The 16619-nt window shown below is 40.6% G+C and overlaps 1 protein-coding gene across 3 annotated transcripts in view; it reads right to left on the bottom strand.

Moving 5' to 3' along the window:
- The window catches only part of PIK3R4 (phosphoinositide-3-kinase regulatory subunit 4), an 85021-nt gene that overhangs the window by 13407 nt on the left and 54995 nt on the right, over window positions 1-16619 (bottom strand). For all 3 annotated transcript variants that reach the window (XM_020894747.2, XM_020894745.2, XM_070466992.1), the window contains exon 13: window positions 12419-12584. In XM_020894747.2, the coding sequence (XP_020750406.1) occupies window positions 12419-12584 (166 nt within the window). The remainder of the gene's footprint in view (window positions 1-12418; window positions 12585-16619) is intronic.

Raw genomic sequence — 16619 nt, 5'->3', positions numbered from 1 at the left:
CCGTTTCCTTCTCCAGGGGATCTTCCAGACCCATGGATCGAAACGCTTGTCTCCTGCATTGTTAAGCGGATTCACCACTGAGGTACCTGGGAAACCCACAGAGGAACACTACAGACATTATTATATAGACTTCCAAAGACTTTTCTATTCATAATACAATATATTCACATTTGATTTATAAGTAAATGTGGAATATTTTATATATTAGTCATGCCTCTCCAATTCACTTCTTCTTAATAGCAGCTTTGCTGAAATACAATTCATATGCCATAAAATACAACATTTTAAAGTGTACAACTCTGTGACTTTTCTAGCATGCCCTGGCATTTTATCCCTTCTACGGCTAAATAATATTGCACTATATGGATATACTGTGTTTGCTTATCCATTCAATAACTGATAGACATTATGGTTTCCACTTTTTGGGTATTATGAATAATGCTACTATGAACACTCATTTATAGATTTTCATGTGAACAAATGTTTTCAACTCTCTTAGGTTTATATCTAGGAGTAAAACTGCAGAGTAATAGGTAACTCTATGATTAGCATTTGAGAAACTGCCAAATCTTTTTCCAAACTTGCTGCATCATTCTACACTCCTGCCAGCAAAGTACAAAGGTGCTAATTTCTCCACTTTGTCTCCAGCTCTTGTTCCCGTCTTTCTGATTATAGTCATTCTAGTGGATGTGAAAGTGGTATCTCACTGTGGTTTTGATCTGTATTTCCCTAAAGATGCAGAGTATCTTTTTTGTATACCTACTGGTTACCCCTTCATATTCTTGGGGGACTGGTTCCAGGACCCCCAGCAGATTCCAAAATCACTGAATGCACTAGTCCCTCTAGGCCCTCTATATCCAAGGGTTCCATATCAACAGAAAATATTCTATCCATTGTTGACTGAATCTGTAGAACCCACAGGTATGAAGGGCCAACTCTATCTGAATCCTCTGCTTTTTAATTATTTGTTTTTTTATTGTTGAGTTAAAAGAGTTCTTTATATATTCAGAGTATTTAAACATACAATTTAAAAATACTTATCTCATTCTGTGGACTGTCCTTTCACTTTCTTGACAGTGTCCCTTGAAGCACAAATGTTTGTAATTTTGGTGAAATCACGTCTATTTTTTGTCACTGTGTTTTCTGGTGGCATATTTCAGAAGTGAAAGTTGCTCAGTCATGTCTGACTCTTAGTGACCCCGTGGACTATATAGTCCATGGAATTCTCCAGGCCAGAATACTGGAGTGGGTAGCCTTACCTGTCTCCAGGGGATCTTCCTAAGTTAGGGATCAAACCCAGGTCTTCCTCATTTCAGGCGGATTCTTTACCAGCTGAGCCAGCAGCGAAGCCCAAGAATACTGGAGTGAGTAGCCTATCCCTTCTCCAGCAGATCTTCCCGACCCAGGAATCAAACCAGGGTCTCCTGCATTGCAGGTGGATTCTTTACCATCTGAGCTGCCTAAATCCAAGGTCATGAAGAATTACATGCCTATGTTTTCTTCTACAAGTTTTACAGTTTAGCTCTTACATTCAGGTCTATGATCCATTTTGAAAAATTCTCTGCAAATGCATTCTTTTGCATGCAATTGCCCGTAACCTCTACACTACCTGTTCAGGCTATTCTTTCCCACATTCAGCTGTTCCGCACCTGTGTCAGAAAGCAGTGACCATAAACGTATCTCTGCATGTCAGTTCTATCCCACTGATTAATACATTTATCCCTATGCCAGTAACACAGTGTCTTGACGGCTGTAGCTTTGTGGCAAATCTGGAAGTGTGATTTCTCCAACTCAGTTCTTTCCTTAAGACTGTCTTGGCTATTTAAGTCCTTTGCATTTCTTCATGAATTTTAGGATCAGAATGTCAATTTCTGTAGAAAAGGGCAGCTGGAAATTTCATAGGGAAAATCTGAGGATCAATTTGGGGATGTCAGCTATATTAACAAACAGCAAAAGTTTTCCACTGAATGAACATGGGATGTGTTTCTACTTAGGTCTTCTACAAATATTTTAAAATATCATTTCTTTCAGTGATGTTTGTAGCTTTCAGTATTCAAGTCTTGTACTTTTCTGTTAAGTTTATTCTTCATTATTTTATTGTTTCTGATGCTCTTGTATATAGAATTGCTTTCTTTAGTTCATCTTTGGATTGTTCGTTGGTGGTGGTGGTGGTTGAGCAGCTAAGTGGTGTTGGACTCTTGCAATTCTGTGGACTGTAGCCCACCAGGCTCCTCTGTCCATGGGATTCTTCAGGCAAGAATACTGGAGTGGGCTGCCATTTCCTTCTTCAGGGGATCTTCCCGACCCAGGGACTGAACCCGGGTCTCCTGCACTGCAGGCAGGTGATTTATCAACTGAGCTATGAGGGAAGCCCATAGTTCACTGTTAGCACACAGAAATCCAACTGACTTTTACACATATAAACACAATATGATCTATGTTCTACAACTTTTTGTTGAACTCATTTGATAGTTCTAACAGGCTTTTCTTTTTATTGCTTACCGTCTGCTAATACAGCTTTACTTACTTCTTCCTTTCCAATCTGGATGCTTTATATTTCTTTTCCTTATCTGACTGACCCCACTAAGAACCATGAAAGCAGTGAGAGTGGACATTCTTACATGGCCCATATCAGGGAAAAGTGTTCAGTCTTTAACTATGATGTTAGTGGGCTTTTCATAGCCATCCTTATCAGTACTCAACTGTAACTACTTGAGTTGCTTTTAATCATAAAACAGTGTTAGATTTTAACAAACTCTTTCTAAGAATCTTTGAGATCATCTGTGGTCTTCATCCTTTATTCTATTAGTGTGATATATTCACTGATTGCTTTTCAAGTGTTGGAAAGGGTTTGCATTCTTGGGATAAACTACACTTGGTCATGCTATATTATCCTTTTAACATGCTGAATTCAGGTTACTAGTATTTTGTTGAGGATTTTAAAGCCCATATTACCTATGCACCTTGGTCTGCTGTTTTCTGGTGATATATTTTGCCTGGTAGTGGTATCAGGGTAACACTTCCTTATAGAATGAGTTAGGAAATGTTCCCTCATCTATTTTTTTGAAAAAGTTTTTGAAGGATGGGCGTTAATTCATTAAGTATTGGTAGAATGCACCATGAACCCATCTCAGCCTGGACTTCCCTTTGTGGGAAGTTTTTCTTTTAATTACTAACTTACAATTATAACTTATTGTTATAGGTCTGACTATTCAGGTTTTCTATTTCTTTTTGATTACCTCTGATAGGTTGTATCTCTCTAGGAATCTAATATATCCATTTCATCTAGGTTATTTCATTTGTTGGCATACAATTGCTCATAGTATTCCTCTGTGCTCCATAGCGATGTACTCAACAGTAACACCCCCTCCTTCCTAATTTTAACTTTAGTAACTCTCCCTTTTTAAATTGGTTATTGTAGAAAAGGTTTGCCAATTCTGATCTTCCCAAAGAACTGACTTCTGCTTTTGCTGGTTTTTCTCCTTTTCTTTCTATTCCCTATTTCATTTGTTTCTTCTTTGGTCTTTTATGATTTCCTTCAGTCTACTTGCTTTGGGTTTACTTTGCTCTTCTTTTTCTAGATTTAAGGTTAAAGCTAAGTTACTGATTTATGATTTTTCTTTGTAAATAGAGCTGCCTGCAGCTATAAATTTCTTCTTGAATACTCTTTTCTTTAACTGCACCCTTAAGTTTTGGTTTGTTGTGTTTTCATTTTCAATCATCTCAAAATACTTCTCTAATTTACTTTCGAACCACTGGTCATTTCGCCATGCGCTGCTTAACCGCTACAGACCTGTGAACTCCCCAAATTTCTGTTACTGACACCTAGTTTCATTCCACTGTGGTTAAAGAACATATATGTTGATATAGCTCAGTGCCTTTAAATTCAATGAAGTTTGGTTTCTGTCCTAGATATTCTGCCACAGTTGGGCAGAGTTCTGCAGAGTCAGACCTCGTAGGTCTGCAGTGTGCTCAACCCCTCTACACGAGGAGAGTACGTAAGTCTCCATCTATTACTGCTGAACCGCTTTCCCTTTCAATTTTGTCAGGTTTTCCTCCATCCAGGGGCTCTGCTGCTAGCAGCGTGTTTGTAATTGCTATTTTCTCCTGATGGGCTGACCCTTTTGTCACTATAAAATATCCTTGTCTATCTCTAGTATCAATTTTTGTGTTAAAATTTTGTCTGAGACAAGCATAGCCACTCCGACTCTCTTTTAGAAACTGCCTGCATGGTGTATTGTTTTCGGTCCTTTTACTCTCACACATCTCTGAATTTAAACTGTTCTCTCTCGTGGGCAACACACAGTTATATCATATTTTGTCTTACTTTCTACCAGCTCTGCTTTTTGACTATATTTAATGTGATTACCAATAAGGTAGGACTTACATTTGACATTTTGCTATATGTTTCTATGTCTTACATGGGTTTAGGGTTGTTGCTGTTTTTTTTTTGGTTATTGTTCTAGTCCACCACTGTTGCCTTGTGTAACAAAGATGTTTTCCAGTACACCATTTTAATCCCTAATTTCCCTTACTACACATTTTTGAGTTTTCAGTTCAGTTCAGTTGTTCAGTCGTGTCCGACTCTGCGACCCCATGAACCACAGCACACCAGGCCTCCCTGTCCATCACCAACTCCCGGAGCCCACCCAAACTCATGTCCGTTGAGTAGGTGATGCCATCCAACCATCTCATCTCTGTCGTACCCTTCTCCTCCTGCCTTCAATCTTTCCCAGCACCAGGGTCTTTTCAAATGAGTGAGCTCTATGCATCAGGTGGTCAAAGTACTGGAGTTTCAGCTTCAACATCAGTCCTTCCAAGGAATATTCAGGACTGATTTCCTTTAGGATGGACTGGTTGGATCTCCTTGCAGTCCAAGGGACTCTCAAGAGTCTTCTCCAACACCACAGTTCAAAACCATCAATTCTTCGGTGCTCAGCTTTCTTTATAGTCCAACTCTCACATCCATACATGACTACTGGAAAAACCATAGCCTTGACTAGATGGACCTTTGCTGACAAAGTAATGTCTCTGCTTTTTAATATGCTGTCTAGGTTGGTCATAACTTTTCTTCCAAGGAGCAAGCGTCTTTTAATTTCATGGCTGCAATCACCATCTGCAGTGATTTTGGAGCCCAGAAAAATAAAGTCAGCCACTGTTTCCCCATCTATTTCCCATGAATTGATGGGACTGGATGCCATGATCTTAGTTTTCTGAATGTTGAGCTTTAAGCCAACTTTTTCATGCTCCTCTTTCACTTTCATCAAGAGGATTTTTGGTTCTTCTTCAGTTTCTGCCATAGGGTGGTGTCATCTGCATACCTGAGGTTTATTGATATTTCTCCCAGCAATCTTGATTCCAGATTGTGCTTCCTCCAGCCCAGCATTTCACATGATGTACTCTGCATAGAAGGTAAATAAGCAGTGTGACAATATACAGCCTTGACATACTCCTTTTCCTATTTGGAACCAGTCTGTTGTTTCATGTCCAGTTCTAACTGTTGCTTCCTGACCTGCGTTGAATTTTACTAAATGTTTTTAAGGGCTTCTTTTAGTAGTTTCCCTGGAAAATACAATCAACATCTAAAAACAATCAGATGAGCACCCATTTTGCTCCAATATATCTGCTCCCTCCTCCCTTGTCTGCACTATTACTGTCACACAAATTACACCTTCATGCATTATAAGCCTGTCAATGCAGTTTTATAATTATTTCTTTACATAGTCTTCTTTTAAATCAGATAGCAGGTAAAAAGAGTTACAGAAAAAAACTAACTTGTACTGTCTTATGTGCACTCATGTATCTATCGATACCTTTACTCAGTGCTCTTTATTTCTTCATGTGGTTCAAGTTAGTCTCATGTCCCTTCCTGTCAGCACGATAAGACTCCTTTCAGTATTTTTAGAGAAAATCTGTTGGCAATAAATTCTGTTTTTATTTATCTTGGAATATCTTAATTTCCCCTTTGTTTCTGAAAGACAATTCTGCTAGATATAGAATTACTGTCAATTTTTTTCTTCCAAGACTCTGAACGTATCATCTCACCGACTTCCAGGCTCCATCATTTCTGATTAAATGTCAGCTATTAACCTTACTGAAAGTCCCTCGTACAAGATGAGTCTCTCCTCATTTGCTTCAAGATATTCTGTGTCTTTCAACAATTTGCTTATCATGTCTCTAGTATGGCTCTCTTTGATCTTTATCCTATTTGGAGTTAGCTGAGCTCCTTAGATGTACAGATTAATGTTTTTCACCAAATCTGGGGGCGGGGGTGGTTCAAGCCGTATTTCTTCAAATATTCTTTTTGTTCCTTTTTCTCTCCCTTGCCCTCTGGGACTATCATGTGTATGTTGGTACACCTGATGATGGTCCACAGGCCTCTGTTTTGTTTTCTTTATTCTCTTTAAGTTTTCATACCTCTGAATGGATATCAACTGAACTATTTTCAAGACCCTGGTTTTTTCTCTTGCCAGCTGAAATCTGATATTCAGCCCTGAACTCTTCATTTCTGTTATTATGCTTTTCAACTCCAAGATTTCTGTTTATCATTTCTATCCCTTTACTGACATTGTCTATTTGGTGAGACATTTTTCTCATAATTTCCTTTTAATCCTTTAGACATGATTTCTTCTAATTCTCTGAACATATTTTTAATCACTAATTTAAAGTCCATTGTCTAGAAAGTCCAATGTCTGAGATTAGTGAGGTACTGTTTCTATTACCTGAGTTTCTTCCTGTATATAGGACATGCTTTCCTATTTCTTTGCCTCACTTTTAACTTTTGTTCAAAACTAGATATTTTTTTTTATTGGTAAGTACTGACTCTGGAAATAAGATACCAATGTTGTCACTGCTTGTTTAGTGACTTGCCTACATCAATTCTACAAAGTCTTTATTTCTCATGTGTGGCCACTGAACTCTCTCTTCAGTTAGATTAGTGATCAGCTAATGACATTTCCTGGTGTCATTAAAGAATATGCCTGCCAATACAGGAGACATGGGTTCAATTCCTAGGTTGGGAAGATGCCCTGGAGAAGGAAATGGCAGCTCACTCCAGTATTCTTGCCTGGGAAATCCCATGGACAGAAGAACCTGGCGGGCTACAGTCCATGGGGTCGCAAAAGTCAGACAGGACTTGCTGACTAAATGACAATGGCATTTCCTTGCGACGAGCAGATGCCAGTCCAGCCTCTGTGAGGCTCTCTCTATGCTTGCTGTGGCACACCTTCAACACAGCAGTTTACAGCTCGGCCGCATCCTTCACCTCCCGCTCGCACGGAGACTCAAGGTCGGCCAGAGGTAAGAACTTGCAGCCTCCTGAGTTCTTTCTTGGGTTTACACACAACCCTGCAAGTGCATGTGGTCTTACAGATACCCATGCATACATCCAAACTTTTCAAAAGCCCCCTACTGATATCACACGCTTGCTTTCAAGTTTTTCGTCAGCCTCTTCTTAGCTACAACTGGGACTGCCATCTCAGGCGGCTGCAATGTTAAACAAATCCCACCAACAATTTCAACAAATGCTCCATGGGTAGAGTTTTTCCTCAAAGAACAAAGTAACAGGTCAAATAAAGACAGGACAGGCCCTGATCATGGAGGTTTACAGCAAGCTGGTCAAATAGTGATAATTCTCTGGAAACAGGGCATTGGAGGAGTTCCAAAGCCATTATGACCCCTCCAGTGGCTACTAAGCTGTTGGTTTTCACAGTTACTGCAGCCGTGGGACTGTAAGTTTTCCAAGCGACTGTATAGCTTGGAAGTAGCGGGGGATGAAATAAGGGATCACATACATGGCTTGTTGTTCTGAGAGTCAGCCGTTTTTCTCAAACAACAATTTTCAGATTGATGAAGAACTTTAACTTCTAGAATTCTGGAAAAGTTGATTTTGACAGCTTTTGCCAGTGTTTTCACTGTTTTTAAGGAGGAAAAAATTTTTTAAAACCTTACTCTGTCTTTCTAAAAACAGAAATCCTACATGAGTTCTTAAACCAACTTCTCAAACACACTATATCAATATATTCCATATCAAAAAAATGTATTTCTACAGCAATCACTTTATTTCCGTAATAATCACTTATTCATCCAGTTTCACTCCTACTGCTGAATCTTTTGTTTGCTCCCAGTTTTTTACAATTAAAAAAAAAGCCAGAAAAGATAACCCTCAAAATGGGAGAAAACAATAAGGAAATGAAAAACTAACAAAGGATTAATTTCCAAAATACACAAGCCGCTCATGTAACTCAATACTATAAAAAAAAAAAAAAAATCAAAAAGTGGGAAAAAGACCTAAATAGACATTTTTCCAAAGAAGACAGACAGCTAATAAACACATAAAAAGATGATCAACACTGCTCATTATCAGAGAAATGCAAATCAAAACTACAATGAGATATCACCTCACACAGATCAGAATGGCCATCATCAAAAAATCTACAAACAATAAATGATGGAAACGGTATGGAGGAAAGGGGACCCTCTTGCTTTGTTGGTGGGAATGTAAACTGGCTCAGCCACTATGGACAACAGTATGGAGATTCCTTAAAAATACCAGGAATAAAACTACCATATGAGCCGACAATCCAACTACCGGGCACATACCCTGAGAAACCCGTAACCGAAAAAGACACATGTACCCCAATGTTCACTGCAGCTCTAAACGCAACAGCTAGGCCATGGACGCAACCGAGATGGCCACCAACAGATGAACGGATAAAGCTAGCTGTGGTATATGCATACACAATGGAATATCACTCAGCCATAAAAAGGAATGCATCTGAGTCAAGTTCTAATGAGGTGGATGAACGCAGAGCCTATTATACAGAGGGAAGTAAGTCAGAAAGAGAAAAACAAGTATCATATACTATCACATATATATGGAATCTGGAAAGATGGTACTGACGAACCTGTCTGCACAGCAGCAGTAGAGACGCAGATCAGAGAAGAGACGGGTGGACACGGCGGGAGAAGGACTGGGTGGGACGGATGGAGAGAGAGGCATGGAAACATATGCACGACCATGTGTAAACAGAGAGCCAGCCGGAGTCTGAGGTATGACTCAGGGAACTCACACTGGGGCTCTGTGACAACCTGCACGAGTGCGATGGGGTGAGAGGTGGGAGCGAGATTCGAGAGGGAGCCGTGTACGTACCTGTGGCTGATTCATGTTGATGTTTGGCAAAAAGCAAAACGACACTGTAAAGCACTTATCCTTTGATTAAAAATAAATAAAAATATTGGGGGGGGGGAAAGCCGATCTGAACAGCCTCAAAACTAAATATTTGAATTTATTTTTTTTCTCCTTAGAATATGTACATCATAAAGGCTTGTGATATATAATGTCCAAAAGCCTACCAGGGGTGATGGATGCATGAACTATACTCACTGAAGGTCACTATGTGAGAACATCCAATTGTTTTACCAGGCTTTCATGCCGCCCGGCACTTTTATTGCATTTGAGAGCTGCTGACAAATCTCTTTCTGAAACCCCCCTTCTGCTGCAGTGCGACATAACTTACATGGCTTCTTCTCTCTTCTTTTCTGACTGCTCTCTTCTTATCCCCAAAATCCAATTTTGTAAAGTTCAGGCCTCAGGTTAACCCTTTACTTCAGGGTGGCCACATAACTGAGAAACTTCAACTTCTAATACTATCTCAGACTCTGAACTATGTAATCCTAACACAGATAATAACTTTCTTGCACAACTCTTCATTGGAATAAAACTCTACTTAGATGTTTCACCATCAAATTTGGCAAGTACCAAATATATCAATGTTTCCTAAAATCGAGAAGCTAAATGAGCCAAAAATGGGGGAGCATAAAAAACATTATGGAAAATACAGCTTAGAATACTACAGAGGATTAAATTTTAAAAATCTATGTAAAAGTTAACAAAAAAAAAAAACAAAAAAAACACAGCAATTTTTCAAGAATTAGTCCCCAAGGGAAAAACTAAAAGTTTAACTCAAATAGGAAAGAAGCAAACGGCAGAGCCAAGATTCAGATGGCCTAAATCACCGATCCAATTCAAGGAAAAGTCAGAGGTGCAACAGGGTGGTCAGCCAACATACTGCATGAGGGAAAAGCCTCAGCAGTCAGAATGGACTAGTGAGACTGCCTAAGAAAACACAGCACTGCTCCGAAGGCCTCCTCCTCCCTCATCAGTTCACAAAGGTGAATGATGAGGGCAACACTTATTCCCTTGCCCTCTTTCTCTCCCTGGACCTGGAATGAAGCACCTCCAAGCTAAGGCCTATAGTCTGCTCTTACAGACAAGAGAACAGCTGTGTCCAGAGGACACCCATTCTCCTAAACATCATATAAACGTTCCAAAGACTACAGTTACTGTCAGCTCAACTGCCACATTTTCTGGTTTACCACTGCCTAAAATATGACACTGGGACGCAGAAGGCATGGCTCTGTGACAAAAATCATCTGTAATTAACAAGAGAGGTTTTCGCAAAGTTAACGGATGATTCCAAGTTTTTACTTGAGAGGTTTATGCAAATCAATTAAACTTACCCTCCTAAAAAAAGCAATAATGAATACAACTAATGATGATAATAACAAAGAACCATTTGGAAAATAGTTATCAGAGGAGGTTTTTAAAACATTAATCAAAATGCTAATAATGGTGGGGAAAATCAAAAGAATGCCTGTAGGCAGGGAGGAGGCAGGCATTTTATGCAAAGGAACATGAGGGAATTATAGTTGTGTTCCATATCTTGAGAGAGGTTTTTAAGTTGCACAAGTATGTGTATTTGTTGGATCTTATGGAATGGTTAAGATATGTGTGCTTCACAGCATACAAATTTATGTCCAAGAACAAAAGGAGAACTATAAATAAATGTTTACAATACACATGCTGAAATTTTTAGGAGAAATGTCCTGGTATCTGCAACTCACTTTGAAATACATTTTTAAAAGATGAATTTATAGGAAGATGGATAATTATATGACACAACAAATAAAGTAAAATTATTAACTATTTAGAGTCTTGCAGCAAGCATATGTGTGTTCACTGGAAAACCTCTCTCAAGGTTTAAAAATTTCATTTAAATATTGACAAATAACTAAGCCTGCTGCAAAAATTAGAGCTCTTTAAAAAAAAAATTAACAGAACAAAATCATATCAGGTGGGTAAGGAGTAAACTTATGAATTATTTTAGTTTATCAAAGATATTTTGTTGACCACTGTGGTTACTGGTCAAATGGTCAGTGACTAGACATCAGTGACTCAATGGTCATAAACCTGAGCAAACTCCAGGAGACAGTGGGGACAGAAGAGCCTGTGTGCTGCAGCCCACGGGGTCACAAAGGACTGGACACGACTTAAGTGACTGAAAAACAGCACAGTCAATGAACTGAAAACAAGAAAAGCACCAAGATTCCCCACATCTTTTCGTGTACAAAGATTCAATTTTGATTTCTAATAGTTTTCTTTCCAGATCCAGACCAAATTAGGCACACAACAAATATGAATATCAAGTGGGGACACAACTATAAAGTTGTACAAATCTAAAATACTCCCTCCACTTATCATAACTTCATCATGCATATTTGAAGAGTCTTCAAGATCTCAAGTAATAATTACATCTCTCTTGACTGGGCACTCTAATCATTTCCTACTTTCTCTGTTGCTCACACTCCATGTAACCCCTTCAGCAAATCCTGTTGACTCCAGCATCGAAACATGCCTGGAACGTGATCATTTCCCACTGCGTCCCCCATCTCACTCAGTTACAGAAGATGTCTCCTCATCTTTCTACCCTGCACCTCCTCAGTCTATTCTCAACACAAGAGCCAGAGTAATTCTGCTGAAGTTTGACTCAGATCATGTCTCTCCACCATGCGGAACCGTCCGAAGGCCCCCACCTCACTCAGAGTCTAAGCCCCTCACCACAGCCTGCAAGGCCCTGTGAGCTCTGGCCCCCTGACCTCCTTCCCCCTCACACAGACCTTCCTGCTCTTCCCTGAACATGCCAAACATTCCTCTGCCTTCAGAATGTCTGAGGCCCACGTTTCCTCTGCTGAGAAGGCTCTTTCCCAGGACATCCACGTGGCACTTTCTCTCATCTTTGTCAGGGGCCTCCTTAAATGATACCTTCTCCGTGAAGAAGTCTCTAGCCAATTTCTTTAAACTCTAGTCTACCCAACCTACTCATTCTCTATCCCTCTTTTTTGCTATCATTTTTTCCATAACATATCTTACTATCCCCAAACACAACCAGTTTCACTTACTTACACCCTGCTTATTATCCGTCACCGCCCATGATGTAAAGCTTCCCAGAACATGTACTTGTGTCTACTTATCAGCACTGTACCCCTGGAACCTAAAGCAGCACCTGTCACGGTGTGAGCGCTCGGTAAACATGCTGACTGGGAGGGTGGGTGGGCTCTCCACCCATGTGCAGCCTACCTGGTGGTGGTGGTCTTCCCCTCCATCTTCTGACTGTTCCAGACTTTCACTGTGCCATCGTTGGAACACGTGGCAAACAGCGAATGCTCGTCAGAGACTCTGATCCGATTCACAGCAGACTTGTGCTCGTGAAGATGTGCCACGAGGAGCCCCTTAGGTCGCCACCCTGAGGAAAACCAAGAGTGCGTCCTAAGTTTCAGTTTATAAATGCAGTCTTCCCTTTATGCCCAACTACAAGCATCAACAGCCAACCCAACAGTTCACAAGAACTGAACAAAGGGTCCCAACAGCTAGTCAATACTGAGTGGCCTACAGGACCACATCAGATACAACTGCCTATGGAGGAAGACATCCTTTCAAACAGCCTTAGAAAGACTACCCTATGGCCTTCTCCAGCATCTGAGAGGGCACACCACTCACCTGCTACCAGGAAAAACCCTAACTAGTGGCTCAACAGCAAGACGTAATGACTACCTTGATGTAGAGAAACAGGGCACTAGGGAGACAGCCCACTCCAAAAGCCTCAAAGACCCAGACCTATCATACCACAGTGCGACCTTGGGGTACTTCTTTAAATTCTGTGGTTTCATTTCCTCAAACATAAAATTGGGGGAAATTACTCAACCCACACGACGACTGTGTGGGTAAATGAGATATAAAGAGTCTAACACTGCCCCAGACCCACAGTAAAACCCAAATGTGGATTTCTTCTCTACCTGTAATCATTTATCCTATGACATCAACAGACTGGTATATACAGGATTATAAATTAGGCTCAGAACGTCCAAGGATTTTCTAGTACGTTATGACATCTACACACTTTGTTCATGTATATTCTTTTCATGAATAATTAATGTCCTCTAATAAATAACAAAATCCCTGAGGCCAGAGACTATGTTTTATCCATCCTGTATCATTCACAATATCCAGCATACGTCTTTATATGTGGCATAACAATTAATAATATTTAATATTAATCAATTTTAAAATAAAACCTAGAGGGTGGGATGGGGTGGAAGGTGGGAGGGAGATTCAGAAAGGAGAGGACATACATATGATGTTCAGTTGCTCAGTCGTGTCCAACTCTTTTGCGACCCCATGGACTGCAGCATGCCAGGCCTCCTGACCATCACCAACTCCCAGAGCTTGCAAAAACTCATGTACATTGAGTCAGAGATGCATCCAAACATCTCATCCTCTCTTGTCCCTTCTCTTCGTGCCTTCAATCTTTCCCAGCATCAAGGTCTTTTCTAATGAGTTGGCTCTTCCCATCAGGTGGCCAAAGTAGAGCAGCTTCAGCTTTAGCATCAGTCCTTCCAATGAACACCCAGAACTGATCTCCTTTAGGATGGACTGGTTGGATCTCCTTGCAGTCCAAGGGACTCTCGAGTCTTCTCCAACACCACAGTTCAAAAGCATCGATTCTTCAGGGTCCAGCCTTCACTTTGGTCATCTCTGACATCCATGCATGAGCACGGGAAAACCACAGCTTTAACTAGATGGACCTCTGTTGGCAAAGCAATGTCCCTACTTTTAAATATGCTGTCTACGTTTGGCATAGCTTTTCTTCCAGGAGCAAGTGTCTTTAAATTCCATGGCCACAGTCACCATCAGCAGTGATTCTGGAGCCCAAGAAAATAAAGTATGTCACTGTTTCCACAGTTTCCGCATGTATTTGCCATGAAGTGATGGGACTGGATGCCATGATCTTAGTTTTCTGAATGTTGAGCTTTAAGCCAACTTTTTCACTCTCCTCTTTCACTTTCATCAGGAGGCTCTTTAGTTCCTCTTCACTCTCTGCCATAAGGGTGGTGTCATCTGCATACCTGAGGTTTACTGATATTTCTCCTGGCAATCTTGATTCCAGCTTGTGCTTCTTCCAGTCCAGTGTTTCTCATGATGTACTCTGCATATAAGTTTAAGAAGCAAGGTGATAATATACAGCTTTGACGTACTCCTTTTCCTATTTGGAACCAGTCTGTTGTTCCATGTCCAGTTCTAACTGTTGCTTCTTGACCTGCATACAGTTTCTCAAGAAGCAGGTCAGGAGATATGGTATTCCCAACTCTTTCAGAATTTTCCAGTTTATTGCGATCCACACAGTCGAAGGTTTTGGCATAGTCAATAAAGCAGAAATAGACATCTTTCTGGAACTCTTGCTTTTTCGATGATCCAACGGATGTTGGCAATTTGATCTTTGGTTCCTCTGCCTTTTCTAAACCAGCTTGAATATCTGGAAGTTCACGGTTCACGTATTGCTGAAGCCTGGCTTGGAGAATTTTGAGCACTACTTTACTAGCATGTGAGATGAGTGCAATTGTGCAGCAGTTTGAGCATTCTTTGGCATTGCCTTTCTTAGGGATTGGAATGAAAACCGACCTTTTCCATTCCTGTGGCCACTGCTGAGTTTTCCAAATTTGCTGGCACGTTGAGTGCAGCACTTTCACAGCATCATCTTTCAGGATTTGAAATAGCTCACCTGGAATTCCATCACCTCCACTAGCTTTGTTTGTGGTGATGCTTCCTGAGGCCCACATGACTTCACATTCCAGGATGTCTGGCTCTAGGTGAGTGATCATACCATTGTGATTATTTTTTGTACAGTTCTTCTGTGTATTCTTGCCACCTCTTCTTAATATCTTCTGTTTCTGTTAGGTCCATACCATTTCTGTTCTTTATTGAGCCCACCTTTGCCTGAAATGTTCCCTTGGTATCTCTACTTTTCTTGAAGAGATCTCTAGTCTCTCCTATTCTATTTTTTCCTCTATGTCTTTGCATTGATTGCTGAGGAAGGCTTTCTTATCTCTCCTTGCTATTCTTTGGAACTCTGCATTCAGATGGGAGTATCTTTCCTTTTCTCCTTTGCTTTTCGCTTCTCTTCTTTTCACAGTAAGGCCTCCCTCAGACAGCCATTTTGCCTTTTTGCATTTCTTTTTCTTGGAGATGGTCTTGATTCCTGTCTCCTGTACAATGTCACGAACCTCCGTCCATAGTTCATCAGGCTCTCTGCTTATCAGATCTAGTCCCTTAAATCTATTTCTCACTTCCAGTGTATAATCATAAGGGATTTGATTGAGGTCATACCTGAATGGTCTGGTGGTTTTCCCCACTTTCTTCAATTTAGTGGTTTTCCACACTTACTTCAATTTAAGTCTGAATTTGGCAATAAGGAGTTCATGATCTGAGCCACACTCAGCTCCCGGTCTTGTTTTTGCTGACTGTATAGAGCTTCTCCATCTTTAGCTGCAAAGAATATAATCAATCTGATTTTGGTGTTGGCCATCTGGTGATGTCCATATGTAGAGTCTTCTCTTGTGTTGTTGGGAGAAGGTGTTTACTATGACCAGTGCGTTCTCTTGGCGAAACTCTATTAGCCTTTGCCCTGCTTCATTCTGTACTCCAAGGCCAAATTTGCCTGTTACTCCAGGTGTTTCTTGACTTCCTACTTTTGCATTCCAGTCCCCTATAATGAATGAAGGTCTTGTAAGTCTTCGTAGAACCATTCAACTTCAGCTTCTCCAGCATTACTGGTTGGGGCATAGGCTTGAATTACCGTGATATTGAATGGTGTGCCTTGGAAACAAACAGAGATCATTCTGTCACTTTTGAGACTGGATCCAAGTACTGCATTTTGGACTCTTTTTGTGACCATGATGGCTACTCCATTTCTTCTAAGCAATTCCTGCCCACAGTACTAGATATAATGGTCATCTGAGTTAAATTCACCCATTCCAGTCCATCTTAGTTCGCAGATTCCTAGAATGTTGATGTTCACTCTTGCCATCTCCTGTTTGACCACTTCCAATTTGCCTTGATTCATGGACCTAACATTCCAGGTTCCTAGGCAATACTGCTCTTCACAACATCGGGCCTTGCTTCCATCACCAGTCACATCCACATCTGGGTGCTGTTTCTGCTTTGGCTCCGTCCCTTCATTCTTGCTGGGGTCGTTTCTCCACTGATCTCCAGTAGCATACTGACTCTGAGGGCGACTCCATTTCATCATCTCAGGGGTTCTTGCCCACAGTAGTAGATGTAATGGTCATCTGAGTTAAATACACCCACTCTGGTCCATAGTAGTTGCCTGATTCCTAAAATGTCGATGTTCACTCTTGCCATCACCTGTTTGACCACTTCCAGTTTACCCTGATTCAAGGACCTAACATTCCAGGTTCCTATGCAATGTTGTTCTTTACAGCGC

This window comes from Odocoileus virginianus, chromosome 4 (assembly GCF_023699985.2).
Source record: "Odocoileus virginianus isolate 20LAN1187 ecotype Illinois chromosome 4, Ovbor_1.2, whole genome shotgun sequence".
Taxonomy (NCBI): Eukaryota; Metazoa; Chordata; class Mammalia; order Artiodactyla; family Cervidae; genus Odocoileus; species Odocoileus virginianus.
This window is presented reverse-complemented; position numbering and strand designations above follow the sequence as displayed.